The following is a 21,189-nucleotide window of genomic DNA, read 5'->3' as shown; positions in this document are numbered from 1 at the left end:
TTTTGACGCTGAATATTGTACTGGAATTTTGTAATGAAAGTTACAAAGGAATGTACACTGACCACAGTTCCTCCTTGGAGAACTTAAAAGTCATCATTTCCCTGCCACCTAAACAGCCTTATTTGTTAAGTTTTGAACTGGACATATACATGATTAACAGTGAATTTACTGAAGAGGGGCTTTGAGGAGGAAATCCAAAAATTGAAAGAGTCAGGGTTCATTAGTGTTGTTTGTTTGTTTTTACGCTTACATCCATCTTCCTCGTAGGCATGTATATCTGTTTCCCTTTTTCTCACAGCAGCCTGAGGGAACTGGCATGATAGATGAAGAGTTCACTGTTGCAAGGCTCTACATTAGCAAAATGAAGTCAGAAGTGAAAACCATGGTGAAGCGCTGCAAACAGCTAGAAAGCACACAAACTGAGAGCAACAAAAAAATGGAAGAAAATGAAAAGGAGTTAGCAGCATGCCAGCTTCGTATCTCTCAAGTATGTGTTACAGAACAAAGTTTCCTCATTTTTTGAACAGCCGTATGTAAATTTTATTTATTGTAAACGTTTTAATAAAAATGACCTTCTGTAGGTTATTTTGAGTAACAACATTAAAAGGTTAATTCAATTAGTTTTTCGTACTCTAGCTGCTGTAAAATAACATGAATGATTTAAGTGGGTTATATTTGGTAACGTGTATGTTACGTATAGGAATTTACTAGAAGGCTGTGACTGATTTGACTGTTGAAGAATCTAGAAGAATTCTAGGGTGAATAAAAATGCAGGGCTGGTTTTGTGGCTTTGGAAACTAAATGGGTGAGACCATTCACCAAGATAGGAATTGTAGCAGGAGGGATGAGGGTAATGTTAGTTGGAGATAACAGTAAGAATGTTATCTCATATGTCAGCCTTTAGTGCCTTATTTTGTAAGTGTTAAAAACTTGTACACATGACCATTTCATTGATTAAATTCTTTATCATTGTAAATCTTGCCCCTGAACATTTTAGGTTTAAATATCTTATTCTGTAAATGTATTATATGTTTAGATAATGTTGATAAAACTTGCTTACTTTCAAATATTCTGAACAACAAAGTATGTGTCAGAGATTTTATTCCACTTCATAGCAGTGTATTTTTCCCAAAAGCATGAAGCCAAAATCAGATCATTGACTGAATACCTTCAAAATGTGGAGCAAAAGAAAAGACAGCTGGAGGAGTCTGTGGATTCCCTCAGTGAAGAGCTAGTCCAGCTTCGAGCACAAGGTACTCACTTCCAGTTATTTATGAGTTATATCTCTATTGTAAGTTATTACCTACTTTAGTATGATTGTAGTCAACATTCACACTGATAGGGATTAGTAGGAATACAGATAACTTGGAATAGTAAACAAATAACACATTTTAATGTGGCTTTGAAACATATTTTTGAAATCGTGTTTGAATATTCAAGTGGCCAGTCTAGGAATTTCCCACAAAGTTATAAAGTGGTGTGTGTGTGTCCGTGTGCGTGTGTGTGTGTATGTCCGTGTCCGTGCGTGTGTGTGTCTGTGTGTGTGTCCGTGTCCGTGTGTGTGTGTCCGTGTCCGTGTGTGTGTCCGTGTCCGTGTCCGTGTGTGTGTGTGTGTGTCCTGACATAGGGGAAAGCTCTTTCATTTCCCTACCATGTGCTAACCCATCTGTTCCAGGATTCGGCAAAGAAAGTAAAGGAAATCATAATACCAACACAAAGAATATAACTAAGGTTACTAGTCAGTATGTCTTGAGCGTAGAGAGCAAGATTTACCGTTTGGCATTTGGATAATTTAAAGTCAAGTTCCGTGTCCGTGTCCGTGTGTGTCCTGACATAGGGGAAAGCTCTTTCATTTCCCTACCATGTGCTAACCTATCTGTTCCAGGATTCGGCAAAGAAAGTAAAGGAAATCATAATATCAACACAAAGAATATAACTAAGGTTACTAGTCAGTATGTCTTGAGCGTAGAGAGCAAGATTTACCGTTTGGCATTTGGATAATTTAAAGTCAAGTACTGTTAAGGAACATAGCCTCATAAAACCCATTTGCCCCTTGGTTTATATCAAGAACTCTAAGGCTCATTTCCTCTCTTCTGTTTTCTCTCCCTACCCAAACAGAGAAAGTGCATGAAATGGAAAAGGAGCACTTGAATAAAGTTCAGACTGCAAATGAAGTTAAGGCAAGTTTGATGTAGCATTGGATTCTCACAGTTTTAATTCATCATTGTTAATCTTGAGTAATCTGACTTAATATCTTTCCCCCCAATGATTTTAGCAAGCTGTTGAACAGCAGATCCAAAGCCACAGAGAAACGCATCAAAAACAAATTAGTAGTTTGAGAGATGAAGTCGAGGCAAAAGAAAAACTTATCACTGATCTTCAAGAGTAAGTATGCTTTCCTCTGAGATAGCAGAAACTACTGGTGGACAATATATCCTTATTAGAAACCTGCATTTTTCTTTGAAACAATTTTTGACTTGAAAATAAAGAATCTTTTCATTTATGAGTGGAACTTCTAAGTTCCATAGGAAATTTTTGAAAAATGTTCTTAGGTCTTTTGATGTAAATATTCAGTAAAAAGTAAAGAATTCCCAACCTCAGCCACTATTACAAATAGATACCACTGTCTCCTCCGAATCATTTCCTTAACTTTTAAAAAATATTCTTAACTGAGAAAAACTTTATTGGAAATTGTTTTAGAAGTGTGTGTTTTAATAGGAGTTGTCGTCTCCATTTTTCTGGGACACATTTTCCTACTTCCAGAACCATATGCGTATAGCACAGACTTTATAGAAATTTGAGATCTGTGACCAAATCATGATTTGAGTAGGAACCAGAGGAGAGTAACAAAAAACGATGGCAAAGTTTGGGACATGGGGCTTATTGTTAATGGATTTAGGGACAAGAATTCAGGGAGATGAAAGATACAGAATCAAGTTATGGTTTCAAACCAAAGTATAAAAAGTACTGTGTGGCTGAACGTAGCCCAGTCCTCTTTCTTTGTGCTGCTGGGGGCACATCCTAACAGAGGAGTCCTGCCGTGTTTGAATGGTGAGACTATGGAATTGAAGACTTGGAAAGCTTTAATGGCAACATCCAGAAGATGGGGATGTTGATGCTGCGAGGTTTTTACTTTGTCAGCCAGAACCAGAAGATGGCATTAGAGCAAGGACGCCTGAGAGCGGAGCACGAGAAGCTGAAGGCTGCAGAGCAGGACAAGAGCAGGAAGCTGCGTGACCTTACGTGAGTAGGCCCTTAATTCAGCATAAAAATGAAACTAGACGAGAGTTACTGGCATTGCTCTCAGAAATATCCAGTGGATAGTTTTCACTTCGTGTAGGCTAAAGGGTGTTTTTCTTAAACCCTCTGAGTTGGTTTGATTTATACCTAAAAACTTGCAATACTTTCTTGTACTTTAGTGAAAGCCAGGTCTTAATATTTCACTGGTAATCACCTAAAACATGACATTTGGTAATTTAGAAGATTTCAGGATCTGCCACAAAAACTGAATTTTTGTCAGATTTGATCTTGCATAAATAAAAGAACATTATTGTTTTAGCCTTGCCTTTTGAACAGAGGTTTTTGCCATTTATTTTTCTTCATTTACGGACTAAAAGTATAGTCAACACACAGTTTTCTATAATCTGAGCAGGTAGAAAACTCACGATTATAACTTTCACATACCTTGAATTTATCAGAGACAATTTATAAAGGAACAGTTGGTTAGGATGGACACACCAACAGGACCAGCTCAGAGTTGATTTTTTAACAATTCTCCTGAATCTCAGCCATAATTTTGTTTAGAGTAACGTTAACTTAAAATGCATAAAATGTTTTAGTCTGCAATAATTTATAATCTCTGTAATTTTCAGTTAATCATAATTATTTAGGATAAAGATCAGTATGCTATATGATAATGCATATTCTTAAAATATAAAAAGAACCACTCCTTATTCCTTGAATTCTGCCACATTTTCTTTCATTGCTTCCATTGCTATATTAGGACAGTTTTTCTAATAAACCATAGATTTAGAAAATTACAAGGCATATAGAAATTTCTTTGAAAGACACAACATTGGTAAGCTGTTTTTTTAAAACTATGATGATCTTTTACTTATTTGAATGTTAGCATTGATCCTGTCAGATAAAAATATTTGATTCAGTATTTCTGCTAAATAGATCTAGAATTTATGGACTCAAAGTTGAAAATGTTTTTGTATATTCTTCCACTGTTTAGGGTTATGCAAGATAGACGAGAACAAGCGAGACAAGACCTGAAGGGTTTGGAAGAGACGGTGGTAAGAAAAACTTGGATAAAAATAGGATTGGGGAATATTTAATGGGTTCTTCCCCTGGTTATACTCAGTTTGAAGACCTACTTCTAAAAATACTGCTTTCTTAATTCAAGGCGAAGGAACTTCAGACTTTACACAACCTGCGGAAGCTCTTTGTTCAGGACCTGGCCACCAGGGTTAAAAAGGTAACAAAATAATACTGGGTCGGTGTTTATATAGTGGTGCTTACTGTGTCTAATTGCATTCTGAGTGGAGTAGCCTCACACTGTCATAAGAGTGGGGAGGTAAGTGTCGCCCTTATTTGGTCTCATAGCGCTTGCCCGTCTTTTCTAGAGCGCCGAGGTTGATTCGGACGACACCGGAGGCAGTGCCGCTCAGAAGCAAAAAATCTCCTTTCTCGAGAATAATCTTGAACAACTCACCAAAGTCCACAAACAGGTAACAAGGAGAATATTTTGTGTGCGCTGCAATAAAATCTGAGGAGTGGCACGTATTTGAGTCTTCAGAGTCCTAAAGATTTTCATACCCTGAGCCATTCCATTATTTTATCACACAATTGTATAAACAAACAACTAGCAGTTTTTATGGGAGTTAATATTCCTAACAGCCTTTAGCAAGAGGTCAATGAAAACATGTGTTGTTTTCTTTGTAGGGTTTCAGGTCTGTTAGTTTTCTTAATTTATTCATGGTCATTTTAAAATCTCTGGTAGACAAGTCTTTGAGTTAAAATACGTCGTCGTCCCCCCCCTTTTTTTTTTTTTCAGTCTTTATACATTTAATGCCCCGGAGTCTGAGATACTACAATAATGAGGCAGTTCGTATTTTTTTTTTTAAATAATGCTTACTGTGGGATTTTTTGCTTATTTTTTATTAAGGCTTGATATGTGATTCCCCTTTTTTTTTTTTTTTTCGGTCTTTATACATTTAATGCCCCGGAGTCTGAGATACTACAATAATGAGGCAGTTCGTATTTTTTTTTTTAAATAATGCTTACTGTGGGATTTTTTGCTTATTTTTTATTAAGGCTTGATATGTGATTCAGTTACTTACTTTTTAAGTTTCTTGGCATACTTTATTGTTGTATGTCTTTGTTACTAGAAACGTGATGTTTGCACTAGAGTGAGGTTAAGGGAATTTTAGCCTTTCTTGCTTTCAATGCTTATTAAGGGGCTTGCCAAGTTTATGTGTACTTGTGGGTCTTGCTGTATCTAAAAAAATACTTGTTTCCACCAGATTAGTATCTTAATGATGAGACCTAACACTGTGTTGTAGCGTATTGTCATAGGGAGAAAGAATAGTCTCCCCAGTTCCCCAGTATTGAATGAAATTATATTTTGGGGAGAAACATATGTGAGGATGATATTTATGGGTATATGTATTCTTTGTTGCTTTAAATTAGCTAAGTGGGAAAACGTTAATATAAAATGTAGTTTTTCTTTCAAGAGAAATTATGAAATGTTTCTGTTTTTTCAAATCATCGTTAAAGCCAGAATCCTTATTTTTCCTATATACCTTTAGCTGGTACGTGATAACGCAGATCTTCGCTGTGAGCTTCCTAAGCTGGAAAAGCGACTCAGAGCTACAGCTGAGAGAGTGAAAGCTTTGGAGTCGGCGCTGAAAGAGGCCAAAGAAAATGCATCTCGCGATCGCAAACGCTATCAGCAGGAAGTAGATCGTATAAAGGAAGCAGTCAGGTCAAAGAATATGGCCAGAAGAGGGCATTCTGCACAAATTGGTTAGTAGGACACAATAAAACCTTTAAACTTTGCTTTGGTTTGAATGTTTTTATTTACTTGAGAACGTAATCTGATTGATTTGTTACGTGATGTCATGGTGGTTTTTGTCTGTATTTTCTAATTTACCAAAGAGTGGCATTGTTGGGAAAGCAGAGCATTGAGGAATAGCCACCTTAATTAACAGGACAAGGAGGTAAATCAGAACTAGACAAGCAAGACTGGTCAGGTGTAGGAACAACTGTGTAGAGCGATGTTATGAAAGCAAGAAGAGACTTGCAAGAAAATGTCATGCACGGTATTTCATGCTTTAATTGCTAGGCATTGATGCAGGAATAAGGTTTTTAAGAGGCTAAGGATTGTATAGGTCCTGGAGAAAAGGATGTAACTGAAAAGAAAAAGAGAGATAGAGGGATTCGCTAAGAAACAAGACAGCAAAGAAAAACAAGACATTTGGGAATTTGTTGTAAATAAGAAAAGAGACTTAACAAGTCATTGGGGTTGTGTGTTATTTGTTCTGAAGTCAGTGTTTGTTTTTCATCCCAGCTAAACCTATTCGTCCTGGGCAGCATCCAGCAGCTTCTCCGGCTCATCCCAGTGCAGTTCGTGGGGGAGGTGCATCTGTGCAGAATGGCCCGCCGGCGGCCGTGCGAGGTGGAGGAGGTGAGCAGGCGTGGCTTCGCGTGGCGCCCTGGGGTTTGTGCTCTCTGTCTGGCTTCGGAGTCGCAGCTGTCCGTGGAGATGTTCAGCCGTTGGTGGCTAAGCAGTGTTTGGATTCTCACAGTAGTGTTATGATTTCTTTGTAATGTATGGGATTATAAAAGTAACTTAGCATGGTTTCGTCTAGTTTTTTCATAGTTCAGATCATACTATATGTATATTCAAATTTGTTCTCTTACTATTTTTAAAGTAATGGGTCTTTTTTAAAAGCCCTGGGTATTGTCTAATGAATATACCATGGTTTATAACTATTTTACTGGACATTTAATTATGTCAGTTTTTCCATACTTGAAATTTTCCAAAATTGAAATTTCCGTGTATGAAATTTGATGTATGAAACATCTTTTTATACCTCCTCACTTTCAGATTATTTCCAGAAAATTTCCATAAGTGGAATTATGAGAAAATGAACATTTTTAAGACTCTTGACACATACTAACACACTGCTCTTCAGAAAGACTGCACCAAATTGTATTTAGCCAAGGACACTGTGTGTTTTGTTTCATCTTTGCCAGTATTGAGTATTAATAGTTTTTAAGTTTCTAATTTAATAGGCTAAAATAAGCATCTCATTGATTTATTAATGAATTTGGATTTTTTCGTATATTTATTGGCCCATTTATATACGTATGTTTTTTATGAATTATTTCTGGGTCGTTTCCCATTTACCTGTTGTGAGTGGTTTTTCTAACTGATTTATGAGTTCTTGTTGGTTTCTTTCTAAATACAAGTAATATCTGTTCCCTGTAGGGAGATGAAGAATTATCAGAAAGATAATTATCAAGAAGATAAATGTCATCCAGAGACACCACCCAATATATTGTATATATCCTTCTGGAGCTTTCTTTACATATTATAACTTTTAAATTAGAAAGTTTAAAGTGTCTAATAAACATTCTAATATAACATACTACCAACATACTACACTATTCTATATATGTTACTTTGTAGCCGGCTTTTTTTAACTTGGCAATATATTCTGAACATTTTCTTATACAGCATGACTGATTATAGCTGCCTAATATTTTATCATATGACAGGAACTCACATTAAATTCTTCAGCAAATCCCAAGTGTGTAGGTGGTTTGGAAACTAAAAGCAGTAGATAACTCTGAGATAGTGACTGGGTTTGCTTCTTACAGTACTAAAGTCAGTTTATTTTAATCCTGCTTTTTTACTTTGTCATTTTTGCATAACATTGGCGCTCAGCTTGAGTGGAAAATTATGCAGTATTCTGGGGGAATTACATTTCCATAAATTTAATACAGTTTTTTGTCCACACGGTAGAGGATTGATACAGTGAAAAGAGTACAGATATTGGAGTCCCATCTAAGTTTGCATCCTGATTTTTCTACTTTTATGAGCTTGAGCAAGTTACTTTTTAACAGTTAATTTGTCTTGTTTTGACTCCTTTTAAAATTCTTAAAAAATTCTTAAGTGTAAAAGTAAATTACGGATTTATGACCTATTTAATGTATCTCTGAAATAAAACATTTTTCTACATACCACAATAACATTATCACACTTGACAAAATATTTTTAATATTATACCAATCCATATTCAGGTTTTTCTAATTATTTGTGGTTAAGTCTTCTACAGCTGGTTTGTCTACACCAGGGAATAATCCAGGACTGATGTTTACATGAGGTTATTCCCCTGAAGTCTCTTGTAATCTAGAGTAACACCCCCCCTTTTCTAATGACACTGACTTACTAAACAGACTAGGCCAGTTTCTTTGAGCATATGCCTCCTCGGATGTGTTGGGTTGTTTCTCTGTGTAGTTGCCTTGTTCCTCTATTCCCTGTTTATTAGAAGCATTTTTTGGATTCTTTTAAACATGTTTACAGACTACACTGTGGGTGATACGTGTTTAATATTGTGTCACATCAGCAGACATTACAGGAGTTTTCCTGCCTATTTAGAGATGGCCTCTGTTTTTCCCCCTTTGGATTAATAACTTGTTGAGCCCCTTTACTAATAAAATGAAAGTCATTCTGGAGAATTACACAAGTTAAGATGTCATTAGCTAGTGCAGCATGGGTGCTGAGTAGATGCAAGCTGCCTTTTCTGGGCGAAAGAATTTTCAACAGATAATTATAAATACAGGTAAAAGTTTATCCATTTTGGATATTGTCCTCACGTTAAAATTCACATGTGAACTTTGAACTCCTATCTCATTTGCAGAGAGGATAGTCCATGGCCTTTGTTAAATATAGCTAGGTTTTAGCTTGAAAGTAGAATGCTGATCGCAGTGTAATGACAGCACTTAAGCACATGAGGGAGATGGCTAACCTAGCTAACCCAGGTTGTCAAGACTTGAAGTAACTGTAAAAGTATAACCACTTACAGGTTTGTTTCATTGCTGGTCCAAAGGATAATGGTTATTATTTTTTAAAGTCTTGCATCGATCAATCTTAAGCCATGATTGAGGAGTATATGACCTACATAAGTGATAAATTGTTAAAAAAATTAGATACTTTGTAGAGATTTTAAAATTATTTTTTAATTATTAAGAAAAACATTTCAAAACACTGGGTTTATTTTGGGAAAAGATGGCAATGTATGAATGATACTGATACTTTCAGTACCCAGTTTTACATGGCTGGTTCTTCTAACTGTGTAATGCTTTGGACAGGTGGAGGTTTTCTAATAAACACGGAGGTAAATAGGTAGCTGAACACAAGGATGCCTCTAGGTAACACCTGCTTCTGGGATTGATTATTTTATTGGCCACACCCGCTCAGCTTGCAGCTGCTTAGTTCCCAGACCAGGGATTGGACCCAGGGCACAGCAGTGAAAGCGCCAAGTCCTAACCACTGGACCACCAGGGAAGTCCCCGGGATTGTTTATTTCACTGTCACTTTCCCCCACCACATGTACCTCTTGCTTATCCCTGCCCCACCCCCTTTTGTTTCTTACAGCTACCATGTATGTAACATTGCTAGTTAGTTAGTGGTTCTTGGCTTAATGTCACTGCCACTGTCTACTGGCTGCCATTTTATTAATCATCTTTTTCTTTTTTAAAAAAATCTAACTTATACATCCGCTCACTCATAGCTCTTGCAGGGAGTAAAAACATGCAGGGTGACCTCCTTTCAATATTGTACTGTCCTTAAATGGCTCTGCTTAGGAGGCATATAAAAGGAAAAATTCAATCATTTAATGTTGCCATCTTTTCAGTTTTGGGGAAAGTGGTCAAAGCTGTTGGCTAAATGTTTTTAAACTCATTGGTATATTTTATTTAATTCTTTCCCTGATTATCTCAAACACAAGTTTTGTATAAATAAAAATATTTTTCTCTGTGCTTTCTTCCATCTTCAGGTGTTAAAAGTAATTGAAGTATGAAGAGGACATTATATCAATGACTATAGCCTGTATCCCTTGGGAACTTTAGAATTATAACCTTTTTTTAGTGTATAAATTGTACCTGGCCTGTACAGCTGTTTCCTGCCCTCTCTTCTCGTAAACTCTGCTGCTTCCCAACACAACTAGAGTGCAATTTTGGTGTCTTAGAAGGGAAAAACGACAGTTTACAACTGTGGCCCTATTTATTACACAGTTTGTCTTTCATGTCTTCAGTTTCGTCTTCACTGTGCCAACCTAACTGTGTCATACAGGACTGTGCTTTTTGTACTTGTTTTTTTGTGTTTATTTTTTAATCTCGGTTTAAGTTACCTAGCTGCTACTGCTTGTTGTTTTTCTTTTCTTATTAAAACAATATTTTAGGGGAAATGGAACCTTTAGATTAAATGTCTTAAATTTTACCACTTATAACACTACATGCCCACAAATTATATCAGGTCAGTACTGTACTTTAAAATCCCTTGAAATGACTTCGGAGTTAAAAATTATCTGTATCATCTCTGAAGTTTGCTTCTGAAAACTACTCTTTGAGCACTGAAACCTTTAAAACTGCCTAACTAGACATTTGAGACTGAGCAAGGCTACTTAATTATCTCATGAAATGACTGTTGTTGAATTATCTTGAATAGAAATACTGTACAATATCAAAAGCAAATCTTTTGCTTTTGTTTAGGAAGGAGAGTTTGGAAAAGGAATTTATTTCTGTTCTTCCCAGTGCTTTAATCCACATAGATTGATGGAATGAAAACACCCTGCTTTGTTTTGGTGAGCCCACTAGTTAATATAAGAATTGGATGGATAATGGTTTGTCATCTTAATATAGTGAAGGTGAACTAAGATATTATAGGATTAAACATAATTTTATATTGTTAGTACCGTATTGGTTGATCTAAATTTATAGCCTATGGAAATTGAGAAAAAATGTGGAAGGACAAGACAAATATATGGTAAATTTATAAATATATAGGTTAAATGTTGGTCTGAAATCCCTGAGGTTTTTTACCTGGTACACTAAGTCATACACTATAATTTATTTCTTGTTTAGTCTAGAAGTAGTAAATTATTTGCAAGTCACTAACAATCCTCAAATAAATTATTTTGTTGGCGGTAGCTGGTATTTTTGTTGTTAAGTGTACCTTTTATTCCTCAGATGGTTAAACTAAGTCAGCAGTTTGTTTTAGAAGCTATGAAAGTAACAGGGGAAGAGATTTCAATATTTGCTTCATCAGTTGGGGGTGGGTAACTGCAACTGTGTTAGCAGAAATTTGCAGAGAATGGGGATTTAAGGTTACTCAGAAGAGAAAGTTGGAAAGTTCTGTGTTAGGATCTGGGTGGCAGAATTAGCTTTTCGAAAAAGTTTTATATACAGATATTTGTATTAAATTTGGAGCCGTAGTCAGAAGACTCAGATCATAATTGGCATATTTTTCTATTTCCTTAACTGTTGCAATTTCCACTTTTATAATAGTTTTGATTTAAAAGATAAATTTATTTTTTTAACAGTGAAAAATCCTTGCTGTTACGACCTGCAACCTTAAAAATTATTGTTTTTAGGAATGATCAAAAGAAACACTCCAAAAATTGAGATGAAACCTTGTAGAGCAGCAAGATTGAAGCAGTGCAGTTCACTAAAAAAAAGTGCTACCGCCTATTTGTGATGATAGTTTTCTAAATGGAGAAATGTTTGGCTGCATTCACATAGACATTTGTATTTTGTTTTAAAACGAAAGCTTGCTTTTTGGGCAGTATTCTTAAATGAAGCAGAATTTTTTTTCTCTCTTTTGTCTGAATATGGTAGTTTCATTTTACAAGATACATCATGGTATTGGTACTATGTAGCAAACGATGAATTGTAACTAGCATGTTGTTCGGAGTATACAATGCTAGGGGTTTTTAAATATCTTAATGGTTCTTTTCTATTTATAATTTCAAACTTTCACAAAATGTACAGAGAATTTCCTAAATTTGTTTTCACTGAACTGCTTTTGCTATGGTAGGTCATTAAACACAGCATTTACTCTTATAAATGAAAATTTCTGATCATCTGGAACATTGACACTATTTCAATTTGCAGTGTCTTTTTTTTTGACTGACTATATTAATGTTCTTCTGAATGGTATTGATAAATGGTTCAGAAGAGAAACTCAGTGAAATAAAAGTAATATTTATTCATGGTGATCAATTAAATTATTTGCCTAATTTAAGAAAACTACTGTGCATAACTCAATTTGACAGGAGGTGATAGAAAAGAGTCTGAGTCCGCCTGTGGAATATGTTGGTTTCTTTTCAGTGCTTGAAGATACATTCAAAGATAATTGGTTTGGGAAGGCGCCATATAATTTTAGTTAACCTGCATGCTGTAAATGTCTTCTATGTTTAAATAAAGAGGAAAAAATTTTTGGAAACGTAATGACTTTCTTAAATCTCAATTCAGTGACGTACTAGGTTGATTTTACGTGACCAAGTGGCCTTTCTTGACAGAACAGTGACCAATATGTCATTATATATTCACGTGCATTTTGTCCCCTAATGTATTGCATATGCTTTGGACATCAAGTATTAAATATGTAGGCTGAAGAATTAAGAGCTAGAGATGAACCATCAGTCTCACTTACGTTATTTTACATTAGTGTAGCCTGATACATGATGAGGACACTTCGCCGTGTTATTCTTCCCTCAAAACTATTAACCCCCGTCTGATCATGAGAAAAACATCACACTAACCAAGGACATTCTACCAAATGCCTGACCAGTACTCTTCCAAAGTGGAAAGGTCATGGAAAACCAGGAAGATAAGTCTGAGGAGACTTGGGAGACTTGACAGCCAGACGCAGTGACGCAGGGCGGTGTCCTGGGTTGGACCCTGGAACAGTAGAAGGACATTGGGGAAAACTGGTGAAATCTGTTAGCCATAATGTGCCAGTTAATTTCTTAGTTTTGACAAAGGTGCAGTGGTGATGTGAGATGGTACATTAGGAGGAGGAGTATGAGGGGGCTCTCTGTATTACCTTTGCTACTTTTCTGTAAGTTAAAATTATTCTGAAATAAAAGGTTTATTTACTAATTTATAAGGCATCAAGCCACAAAGAACAACAGAGGAGACCACAAGCAGGAAAGCAAAACTCAGCAGACACCTGACTCAACCAGCAGTGGGGAACGCCAGGGAGCGACTCGGTATCCCCCCCGGAGCACCCCTAAATGGTCATGAATGTGACCTCCGTACCGCTGGAAGTAGTGGAAATAGGCTGAAATAGGACTAGTCGAAATTCTGTCTAGACCTTTCCGTTTGACCTGCATATCCCTTCTTCAACGCTGCACAGCTTGCCAACTGCCTCTCTAACATCCCAGGGTGAGCCTGTTTATTCTCTAGAAAGGGTAAAATTAGAGGGTCTCCAGATGCAAATGCTGGCAGCAGTTGAGGGTGGGGTGACGTGCTGAAAACAAGGAGTGTGCCAGTTAGCAGTGTATTCTCTCACTGCCAAAGCTACCCTTCGTCGCCGTTAGGGGTTGAATTGTGTACCCTCAAACCTCCTATGTTAAAGTCCCAGTCCTCAAGAAAGTGACCTTCCTTGGGGGTAGGGTCTTTTCAGGCGTAATGAAGTTAAAGGTCATCAGGGTGGCTCTTGTCGGTGTGACTTGTGACATTATAAAAGCAGTTTGACGGGTGCGTGGAGGGAGGCACAGGGAGAAGATGGCCATCTACAAGCCGTGGAGAGACCGAAACAGTCCTCCCTTCATAGCCCTCTGATGGAGCCAGCCCTGCCAACAGCCTGCTTTGGGGCTTGTAGCCTCCAGGACTGTGAGACCATCCATTTCTGCCAGCTCGCCTGGTCTGCGGGGCTTGCTCTCATCAGCCCGAGCCGACTAACGGGATTGCCGATGCAGGCAGTGAGCCGGGCCCTCTAAGCTTCCTCCTTTCTTTCGTTCGGTTTGCCTCTTGTTAATACCATCCAGTCGTCAGTGGTGTGAAGGGGGCCGGTGGGGGGCACCAGGCGTACACGGTCCCTTAGTGAGTGAAGAGCCCGGGCCACATGGCCACCTCTCCAGCAGCAGGTGACCTCCCTCTGGGAGCCTGCCCTTCAGCCTCAGAGAGGAGTTTCCTGCCCACCTGATCTATGGTGGCGGGCGGGGGAAGGGCAGCCTTGGCCCACTAGGATCCAGTGAGGTGTTTCCTCCCCCCCAGTCCCCAGCCAGGGTCTCGGCCTGGCCTGCCCACACCCCAGAGGGATGCTTCCTGCTCACCTAGTGACTGGACCAGCTCTAGCCTGGGAAACCTAGCAAGCTTCTCCACCATCCAGTGGGCTGCAGCCATGCCTTTGCAATGAGATCTGAACCCCAGACCTGGGGAGGGAGCCCCTTCCAAGTCTGCTCCTTCCCTGGGTACTCTCCCTTAGCCCTAGACTATTCTTGAAAGTTCTCTGTACCCATTTATAGTTAATCCCCTCGGACCTGGCCTGATACAGAGGGTAATATGAACGTTTGTAATCAGAATACTTAAAACCCCAACCTTTTTCCATTGCTTGGTTACCTGAATGCTGGCAACCAGGCTTATGCTTTCCAGCCAGGAGATGAGAAGACTTCGGTGAAAAGTTTGACAGCTGATACAAGGAGTACCCAAAGAAGCACAGTTTCAGAAATGCCACAGTCAACAGTCCTATTCCTAGGAACCAGTTGCTTCCAGTCAGCTCCATCGTGTCCCCACCTCAAATATGTGCAGACAGCCAAGGGTCACGAAGCGTGTGAAGAAAGCCTTTACGATGACAGGATCAAAACAAAATAATAATAATAATATGGAGCAAAGTGGAACTGTGAAAGGGGAAGAAAGCATTTTTTAAAACTAATACTAAATTTAATACCTTTCACTTCCACCTTGAAAAGCATGGATATTAAAGTGCTAATATAATTACCTTCCCTAGTATATCTTTTTTACTTTTTGTTATGTATAAAAAACAACTAAAAATGTGCACGGTTTGTAAGGAAATGACAAATTTCAGAAATTTCAGAATCTGAATACACTCTACACATAGCTTCTAGATAAAGACGCAGAAAATTGCCAGATACTCAGGGGCCCCCTGGTCCCATTCTGGTGACTCCCCTGAAGATTTAATATTGTTCTGGTATCTAACAAAAAGATCACTTTACCTGTATTTTGTATTTTATATGGGAGTCCATCAGTCAGAAGACTGCCAGATACGTTTCCAAGACAAATCCGAGTGATTGATGTGTTTGAAGAGTTTGAGAAAAAAATTTATGTAACTGAAGATGCGTTTAGAGTTGACTAAATGATTGGTACATAAAACACTAAGGGAAAAAAGAATTACTGAGGGACTTCCTTGGTGGCGCAGTGGTTAAGAATCCGCCTGCCAGTGCAGGGGACACGGGTTCGAGCCCTGGTCCGGGAAGATCCCACATGCCGCGGAGCAACTAAGCCCGTGCGCCACAACTTCTGAGCCCGCGTGCCACAACTACTGAAGCCCGCGCACCTAGAGCCCGTGCTCTGCAACAAGAAAAGCCACTGCAATGAGAAGCCTGCGCACCGCAACAAAGAGCAGTCCCCACTCACCGCAACTAGAGGAAGCCTGTACGCAGCAATGAAGACCCAACGCAGCCATAAATAAATAATTGATTGATTTTTCTTGTTTTTGTTTTTGTTTTTTTGCCGTATGCGGGCCTCTCACTGCTGTGGCCTCTCCCGTTGCGGAGCGCAGGCTCCGGACGCGCAGTGAGCCATGGTTGCTGAGCCCGCGTGCCACAACTACTGAAGCCCGCGCACCTAGAGCCCGTGCTCTGCAACAAGAAAAGCCACTGCAGTGAGAAGCAGTGAGAAGCCTGCGCACCGCAACAAAGAGCAGTCCCCACTCACCGCAACTAGAGGAAGCCTGTGCGCAGCAATGAAGACCCAACGCAGCCATAAATAAATAATTGATTGATTTTTCTTGTTTTTGTTTTTGTTTTTTTGCCGTATGCGGGCCTCTCACTGCTGTGGCCTCTCCCGTTGCGGAGCGCAGGCTCCGGACGCGCAGGCTCAGCGGCCGTGGCTCACGGGCCCAGCCGTTCTGCGGCACGTGGGATCTTCCCGGACCGGGGCACGAACCCGCGTCCCCTGCATCGGCAGGCGGACTCTCAACCACTGCGCCACCAGGGAAGCCCTGACTTTTTTTTTTAAAAAAGAATTACTTATTCAAAAAAGAATCCGTGGGTGGTGGTGCTGTGATGAATTGGGAGATTGGGATTGACATATATACACTAATATGTATAAAACAGATAACTAATAAGAACCTGCTGTATAAAAAAATAAAATTTAAATGATAAAACAACAAAAAAAAAAGACTCCTAAATATAGCCCAAAAAAGTAGACTCACAGATATAGAGAACAAATTAGTGGTTACCGTTGTGGGGGTGGGAGGCACAAACCATTGGGTGTGAGATAGATTCAAGGATGTGTTGTACAACATGGGGGATATAGCCAATATTTTGTAATAACTGTAAATGAGAAGTAACATTTAAAAATTGTATTAAAATTTTTTTAAATAAGTGCCAAAAAAAAAAGAATCCTAAGATAAGCAAGAGAGGAAAAGTCACCATAGTATATTACATGACTCAGCTGTGATTGGCACATTTCATCGTAGTAGTAATGGAAACATGGATTAGTAACTAAACTTACAACATGACCTTATCGAGAGGAAGAGGGGTTGTGTCTATGTGTTGATGGTGGTGAAAGAGGGTTCAATCCTCATCTTCCACAGGATAAGACAATTGGCACCACTTAACCATGACTAATCAATAAGTAGCAGAGATTTGGAGATGAAATAAAATGAAAGTGGCTGCTTCTGGAGAGTGGGAAAGAGGTGAGTGGGGCAGTGGACCGCTGTTTTGTTTGGGGTGGAAGAAGCCACTGTTTTTGAATCAAGGTTTCTAGAGCGTGTTTGACATTTCAGGGCTCAGTTTGTATCCTGTTGCAGGGTGGCTCTCCTCCGAGGATGGCTTCAGAAGCATGTCCCAGGTTCTTGACCCAACCTAGAATTCAACTTGCCCATTTGTAGAAAAACACTTGAAAACCTCGAGGTGACTCTTAGGCCTCTTGTTCTGTAATTCTGAGTTGCCAAGTAATCTGGTCTAGAGTTATAACATCTGGTGCTCGCTTCAGCAGTACACATGCTAAAAATTAGAACAAAACAACAAAGATTAAGTAACATGGCCCATGCACAAGGATAACACACAAATTCGTGGAGCTGTTGCCTACTTTTAATTAAATGTCCTCTGAGTTCAAAAATATACATATGTAGATCACATCTGAAAGGTTTGTTTATTTTAAATTAAGTTTTCAGGGACTTTCATGGTAGTGCAGTGGTTAAGACTGCGCCCCCAAGGCAGGGGGCCCGGGTTTGGTCCCTGGTTGGGGAACTAGGTCCCACATGCATGCCGCAACTAAGAGTTTGCATGCTGCAAAAGAAAGAAAGAAATTAAGGCTTCCTTATCACTGACTTTATGTGGAAATAAATCCACAGGTCTCTCAAACTGAAGTAAGCAGCTCTTGAAAGTACTTTTTTTTTTTTTTTTTTGGCCGCACAGTGCTGCTTGTGGGATCTCAGTTCCCCGACCAGGGATTGAACCCGGGCCTCAGCAGTGAAAGCGCCAAGTCCTAACTACTGGACCTCCAGGGAATTCCCAGAAAGTACTTCTTTCTTCATTAAATGAATGCTTCCAAATTTTGAAGATTTAGAAGAGAAGTGGATTTTTTAAAATTGTAAAATACACATAAAATTTACCATCTTAAGCTTTTTAAAGTGTACAGTTCAGTAGTGTTGGAAGAAAAGTGTTTGCTTTGGGGGTTTGTGTGTGTGTGTGTGTGTGTGTGTGTGTGTACACAGAAATTAGCTCAGGACTGGAAGTATTTGTGTCATGATCTACACCAAAATATTTATTTAATGTTCTTCAGTTCATATTAGCTTGATGGAATGATGTTATTAACATTATAAACTTTCAGATGTTTCCACTGTAGGTAAAATCAGAACTGAGGACAACTATTTAAAATATTCAAGAAATTAACGCCTTTTTTTCACCCACTTAACAGTCAAGAGCCACTGGAAATGAAAAATCAAAATACTGTAACTAAATCTAAAAAGCCCCAAATAAGTGCCCATTGTTTCTTGAGGGACAGACATCACTAGTATGAGCTCCAGGAAACACCCACGTTACCATCTTAGATATATTCTTTTCTTGCCGAATAAAAAGTTAGGCACACAGCTTTTTTATACAATAACTGGAATTGTGCACAGCCGCCCTGCATACTGCTCTGAAAATGAACTTTTGTTTTATGCAAATGTAGGCGAATTAGAATGAACAAAAGGCGCACATTTTAAGGCTGAGAACATTCAACTGAAAATGAAAAACGGATTTTTCTTCTGATAGAAAACCAGCTGCAAAAATTTTGCAGCAGGCCGGTTGGGGGCAGACCTGAGGCCTCTCAGCAGTCCCCTCTTTGCAAGGCGGCTGCCCACTGGCAAGGACTTTGTAAATGCCCCTGTCAGGGGTCCCGAGGTGGCCCCTCTGCAGGAATAAACAGGAAGAGGCGGGGCCCTCTCTCTGGTCCCCCCGGCCCCGTTGCGGGGGCGGGGGTGATGAGGGCCAGCTCCTCCCCGCACCCACGGCTGGAACTACCTGCTCACCCCAAGGTCCGAACTGCCTGCTGGACAGCGGGGCCCACAGAGGTCTGACGGGGCTGGGAAACTGCTGCAGACCCCTTCTTTTTTTTTAATTTATGTAATTGAAGTATAGCTGATTTACAGTGTTGTGTTAATTTCTGCTGTACAGCAAAGTGACCCCATTATACATATATATATATTCTTTTTCATATTCTTTTCCATTATGGTTTATTACAGGATATTGAATATAGTTCCCTGGGCTATGTAGTAGGACCTTGTTGTTGATCTATCCTATATATAGCAGTTTGCATCTACTAACCCCAAACTCCCAGTCCATCCCTCCCCCACCCCCCCACCCTGGCAACCACAAGTCTGTGCTCTATGTGAGTCTGTTTCCATTTCATAGATAGGTTCATTTGTGTCGTATTTTAGATTCCACATATAGGTGATATCATATGACGTTTGTCTTTGTCTGACTTACTTCACTCAGTATGATCATCTCTAGGTCCATCCATGCTGCTGCAGCAGACCCTTTAAGAGGACTTTCACAGGAGAGGAAGGAGGGCTGGGGACCCCTGCTTCGGAAGCCTGATGAAAGGATGCTTGGTTATTCAGGAATGTTGAGGTCCTGGTTCCTGAGCCTGGACACAGAGGCAGCCATCAGAGAGCCATCGTCCTCTGCCCGCCACACACACTCCAGGGTCTGTTTCCACGCTGATGTCTAACAATCGCTCCATTGAGAACTCTGCGGCTGGCAGCTTCACTGCTGTGTCTTCATGGCTGCAGCCTTGGGCCCAGCCCGGAACGAGGGCACCTCTGCCCTGTCCAATTCACACTTTCTTCTCCACTCTTCCCCCCAGGAGCTCCTTCATCCATCCCTTGGATTTGGATGTCCCATCGTTCTTCTGGCAGAAACATGCCTTCTGACACGAACCCTCATGACTTTAAATATTATCTATATGCTGATAAATCCAAAATCTGCTTTTCCAAGCCTAATTGCTGCCATAAATTCCTAACTCAGGTATCCAAATGCTTGCAGGCCATTTGCACTTAAAGACCCCACAGGCGCCTGCAATTCAACACGTCCAAAGTGAACTGAAAAAACCCCAGGCATCACGTGCGTAAAGTCCACCATTGCTTACTTGAAATCCTTGGGGACAAATGTTTTATGGAATTTTGAGTTCTTCAGAATTTAGAAAAGATAATACATAGTATATATATAACAGCACCAGTGAGGTCTAGGCCAGTACCATGGAATCAAACATGATTTTTCTCTTCAGCAAAATGCACCACTATTCACATTCAGTGGAATATGCAAAGGCTGAAAAAAGTGTCATGTCAGTTGAAGTCATGTTTTATTATCAAAAGAGTTGCACCAAACTTACAAAAAACTTAATTTTCAGAGCCTCTTAGCTATTGGAGTTGTGAATAAGTGATTATTGAACTTTGTCACATATGACATTAAAGCGCTAATATCCCTAATATACACAGAGCTCTCAGAAATGAACAAGAAAAAGAAAGATGAAAACCCAGGAAGAAAATGGACCAAGGAGGGGACTTCCCTGGTGGTGCAGTGGTTAAGACTCTGCACTCCCAATGCAGGGGGCCCAGGCTCGATCCCTGGTCAGGGAAGTAGATCCCACATGCATGCTGCAACTAAGAGTTTACATGCCACAACTAAAGATCCCACACGCAGCATCGAAGTTCCTGCATGCCACCACTAAGACCTGACACAGCCAAATAAATAAATATTTAAAAAAAAAAAAAAAAAAAAAGAACTTACCCCAGCAGGCTCACCACGACTAGAGAAAGCCCGCATGCAACAACGAAGACCCAATGCAGCCCCAAAATAAATAAATAAAATAAATAAATAATTTTTAAAAATGAGTTCACATGCCACAACTAAGACCCGGCGCAACCAAATAAGTAAATAGATAATTAAATATTAAAAAAAAGAGAGAGAAAAGAAAATGGACCAAGGACATGAATAGATCATTCAAAGATAACATTTCATGTTCATCCATACTAACTGGAAGTTGCAAAGAAATGCAGCTTGCAATCGGAAGATGTTTTCTGCTTATCAGACGAGCATGGATGAAAAACAAGTTAGCAAAAGTATAGAGAAATAGGCACTCACATATATTAGTGAGTTGATATTTGGGAAAACCTTAGGACACTTGCCTAGTAAGCATACAGCAAGCTTTATATAAATGTTAAATAAATATTGCTGGAAGTGTTTATTGATACAAACTTTTTCAAGACAACTTATCAAAAATCGACATCTATTAAAAATTTATATGTCTATGTCCTAGTCTCCAGAACTTCCAGTTCTAAGAATTTATTCTACCAAAATACACCAATGTGCAAAGATACATTGTGTAGAAAGATGTTCACTGAATCACTGCAGTGATGAAGTTTGGAAACAACACCCC

At 39.3% G+C, this 21,189-nt stretch overlaps 1 protein-coding gene and 1 pseudogene across 3 annotated transcripts in view; both read left to right on the top strand.

Moving 5' to 3' along the window:
- KIF5B (kinesin family member 5B) overlaps nt 1–14,941 on the top strand; it is a 47,812-nt gene extending 32,871 nt beyond the window's left edge. For 2 of the 3 annotated variants that reach the window (XM_024116443.3, XM_028496399.2), the window contains 12 exons: nt 299–487; nt 1,136–1,253; nt 2,119–2,180; nt 2,276–2,385; nt 3,142–3,243; nt 4,238–4,298; nt 4,409–4,480; nt 4,629–4,733; nt 5,814–6,030; nt 6,575–6,691; nt 10,071–13,461; nt 14,659–14,939. In XM_024116443.3, coding sequence (XP_023972211.1) covers nt 299–487; nt 1,136–1,253; nt 2,119–2,180; nt 2,276–2,385; nt 3,142–3,243; nt 4,238–4,298; nt 4,409–4,480; nt 4,629–4,733; nt 5,814–6,030; nt 6,575–6,691; nt 10,071–10,087 — 1,170 coding nt within the window. In that variant the 3' untranslated portion in view covers nt 10,088–13,461; nt 14,659–14,939. Of the gene's footprint in view, nt 1–298; nt 488–1,135; nt 1,254–2,118; nt 2,181–2,275; nt 2,386–3,141; nt 3,244–4,237; nt 4,299–4,408; nt 4,481–4,628; nt 4,734–5,813; nt 6,031–6,574; nt 6,692–7,498; nt 7,571–10,070; nt 13,462–14,658 lie in introns of all 3 variants that reach the window. The other variant, XM_055087726.1, reaches the window with a different exon arrangement.
- A 2,305-nt stretch (nt 14,942–17,246) lies between these two features.
- LOC112062312 (uncharacterized) lies at nt 17,247–17,359 on the top strand (annotated as a pseudogene).
- Nucleotides 17,360–21,189: the final 3,830 nt, after the last annotated feature.

The sequence above is a fragment of the Physeter macrocephalus genome, chromosome 11 (genome assembly GCF_002837175.3).
Source record: "Physeter macrocephalus isolate SW-GA chromosome 11, ASM283717v5, whole genome shotgun sequence".
NCBI lineage: Eukaryota > Metazoa > Chordata > Mammalia > Artiodactyla > Physeteridae > Physeter > Physeter macrocephalus.
This window is presented reverse-complemented; position numbering and strand designations above follow the sequence as displayed.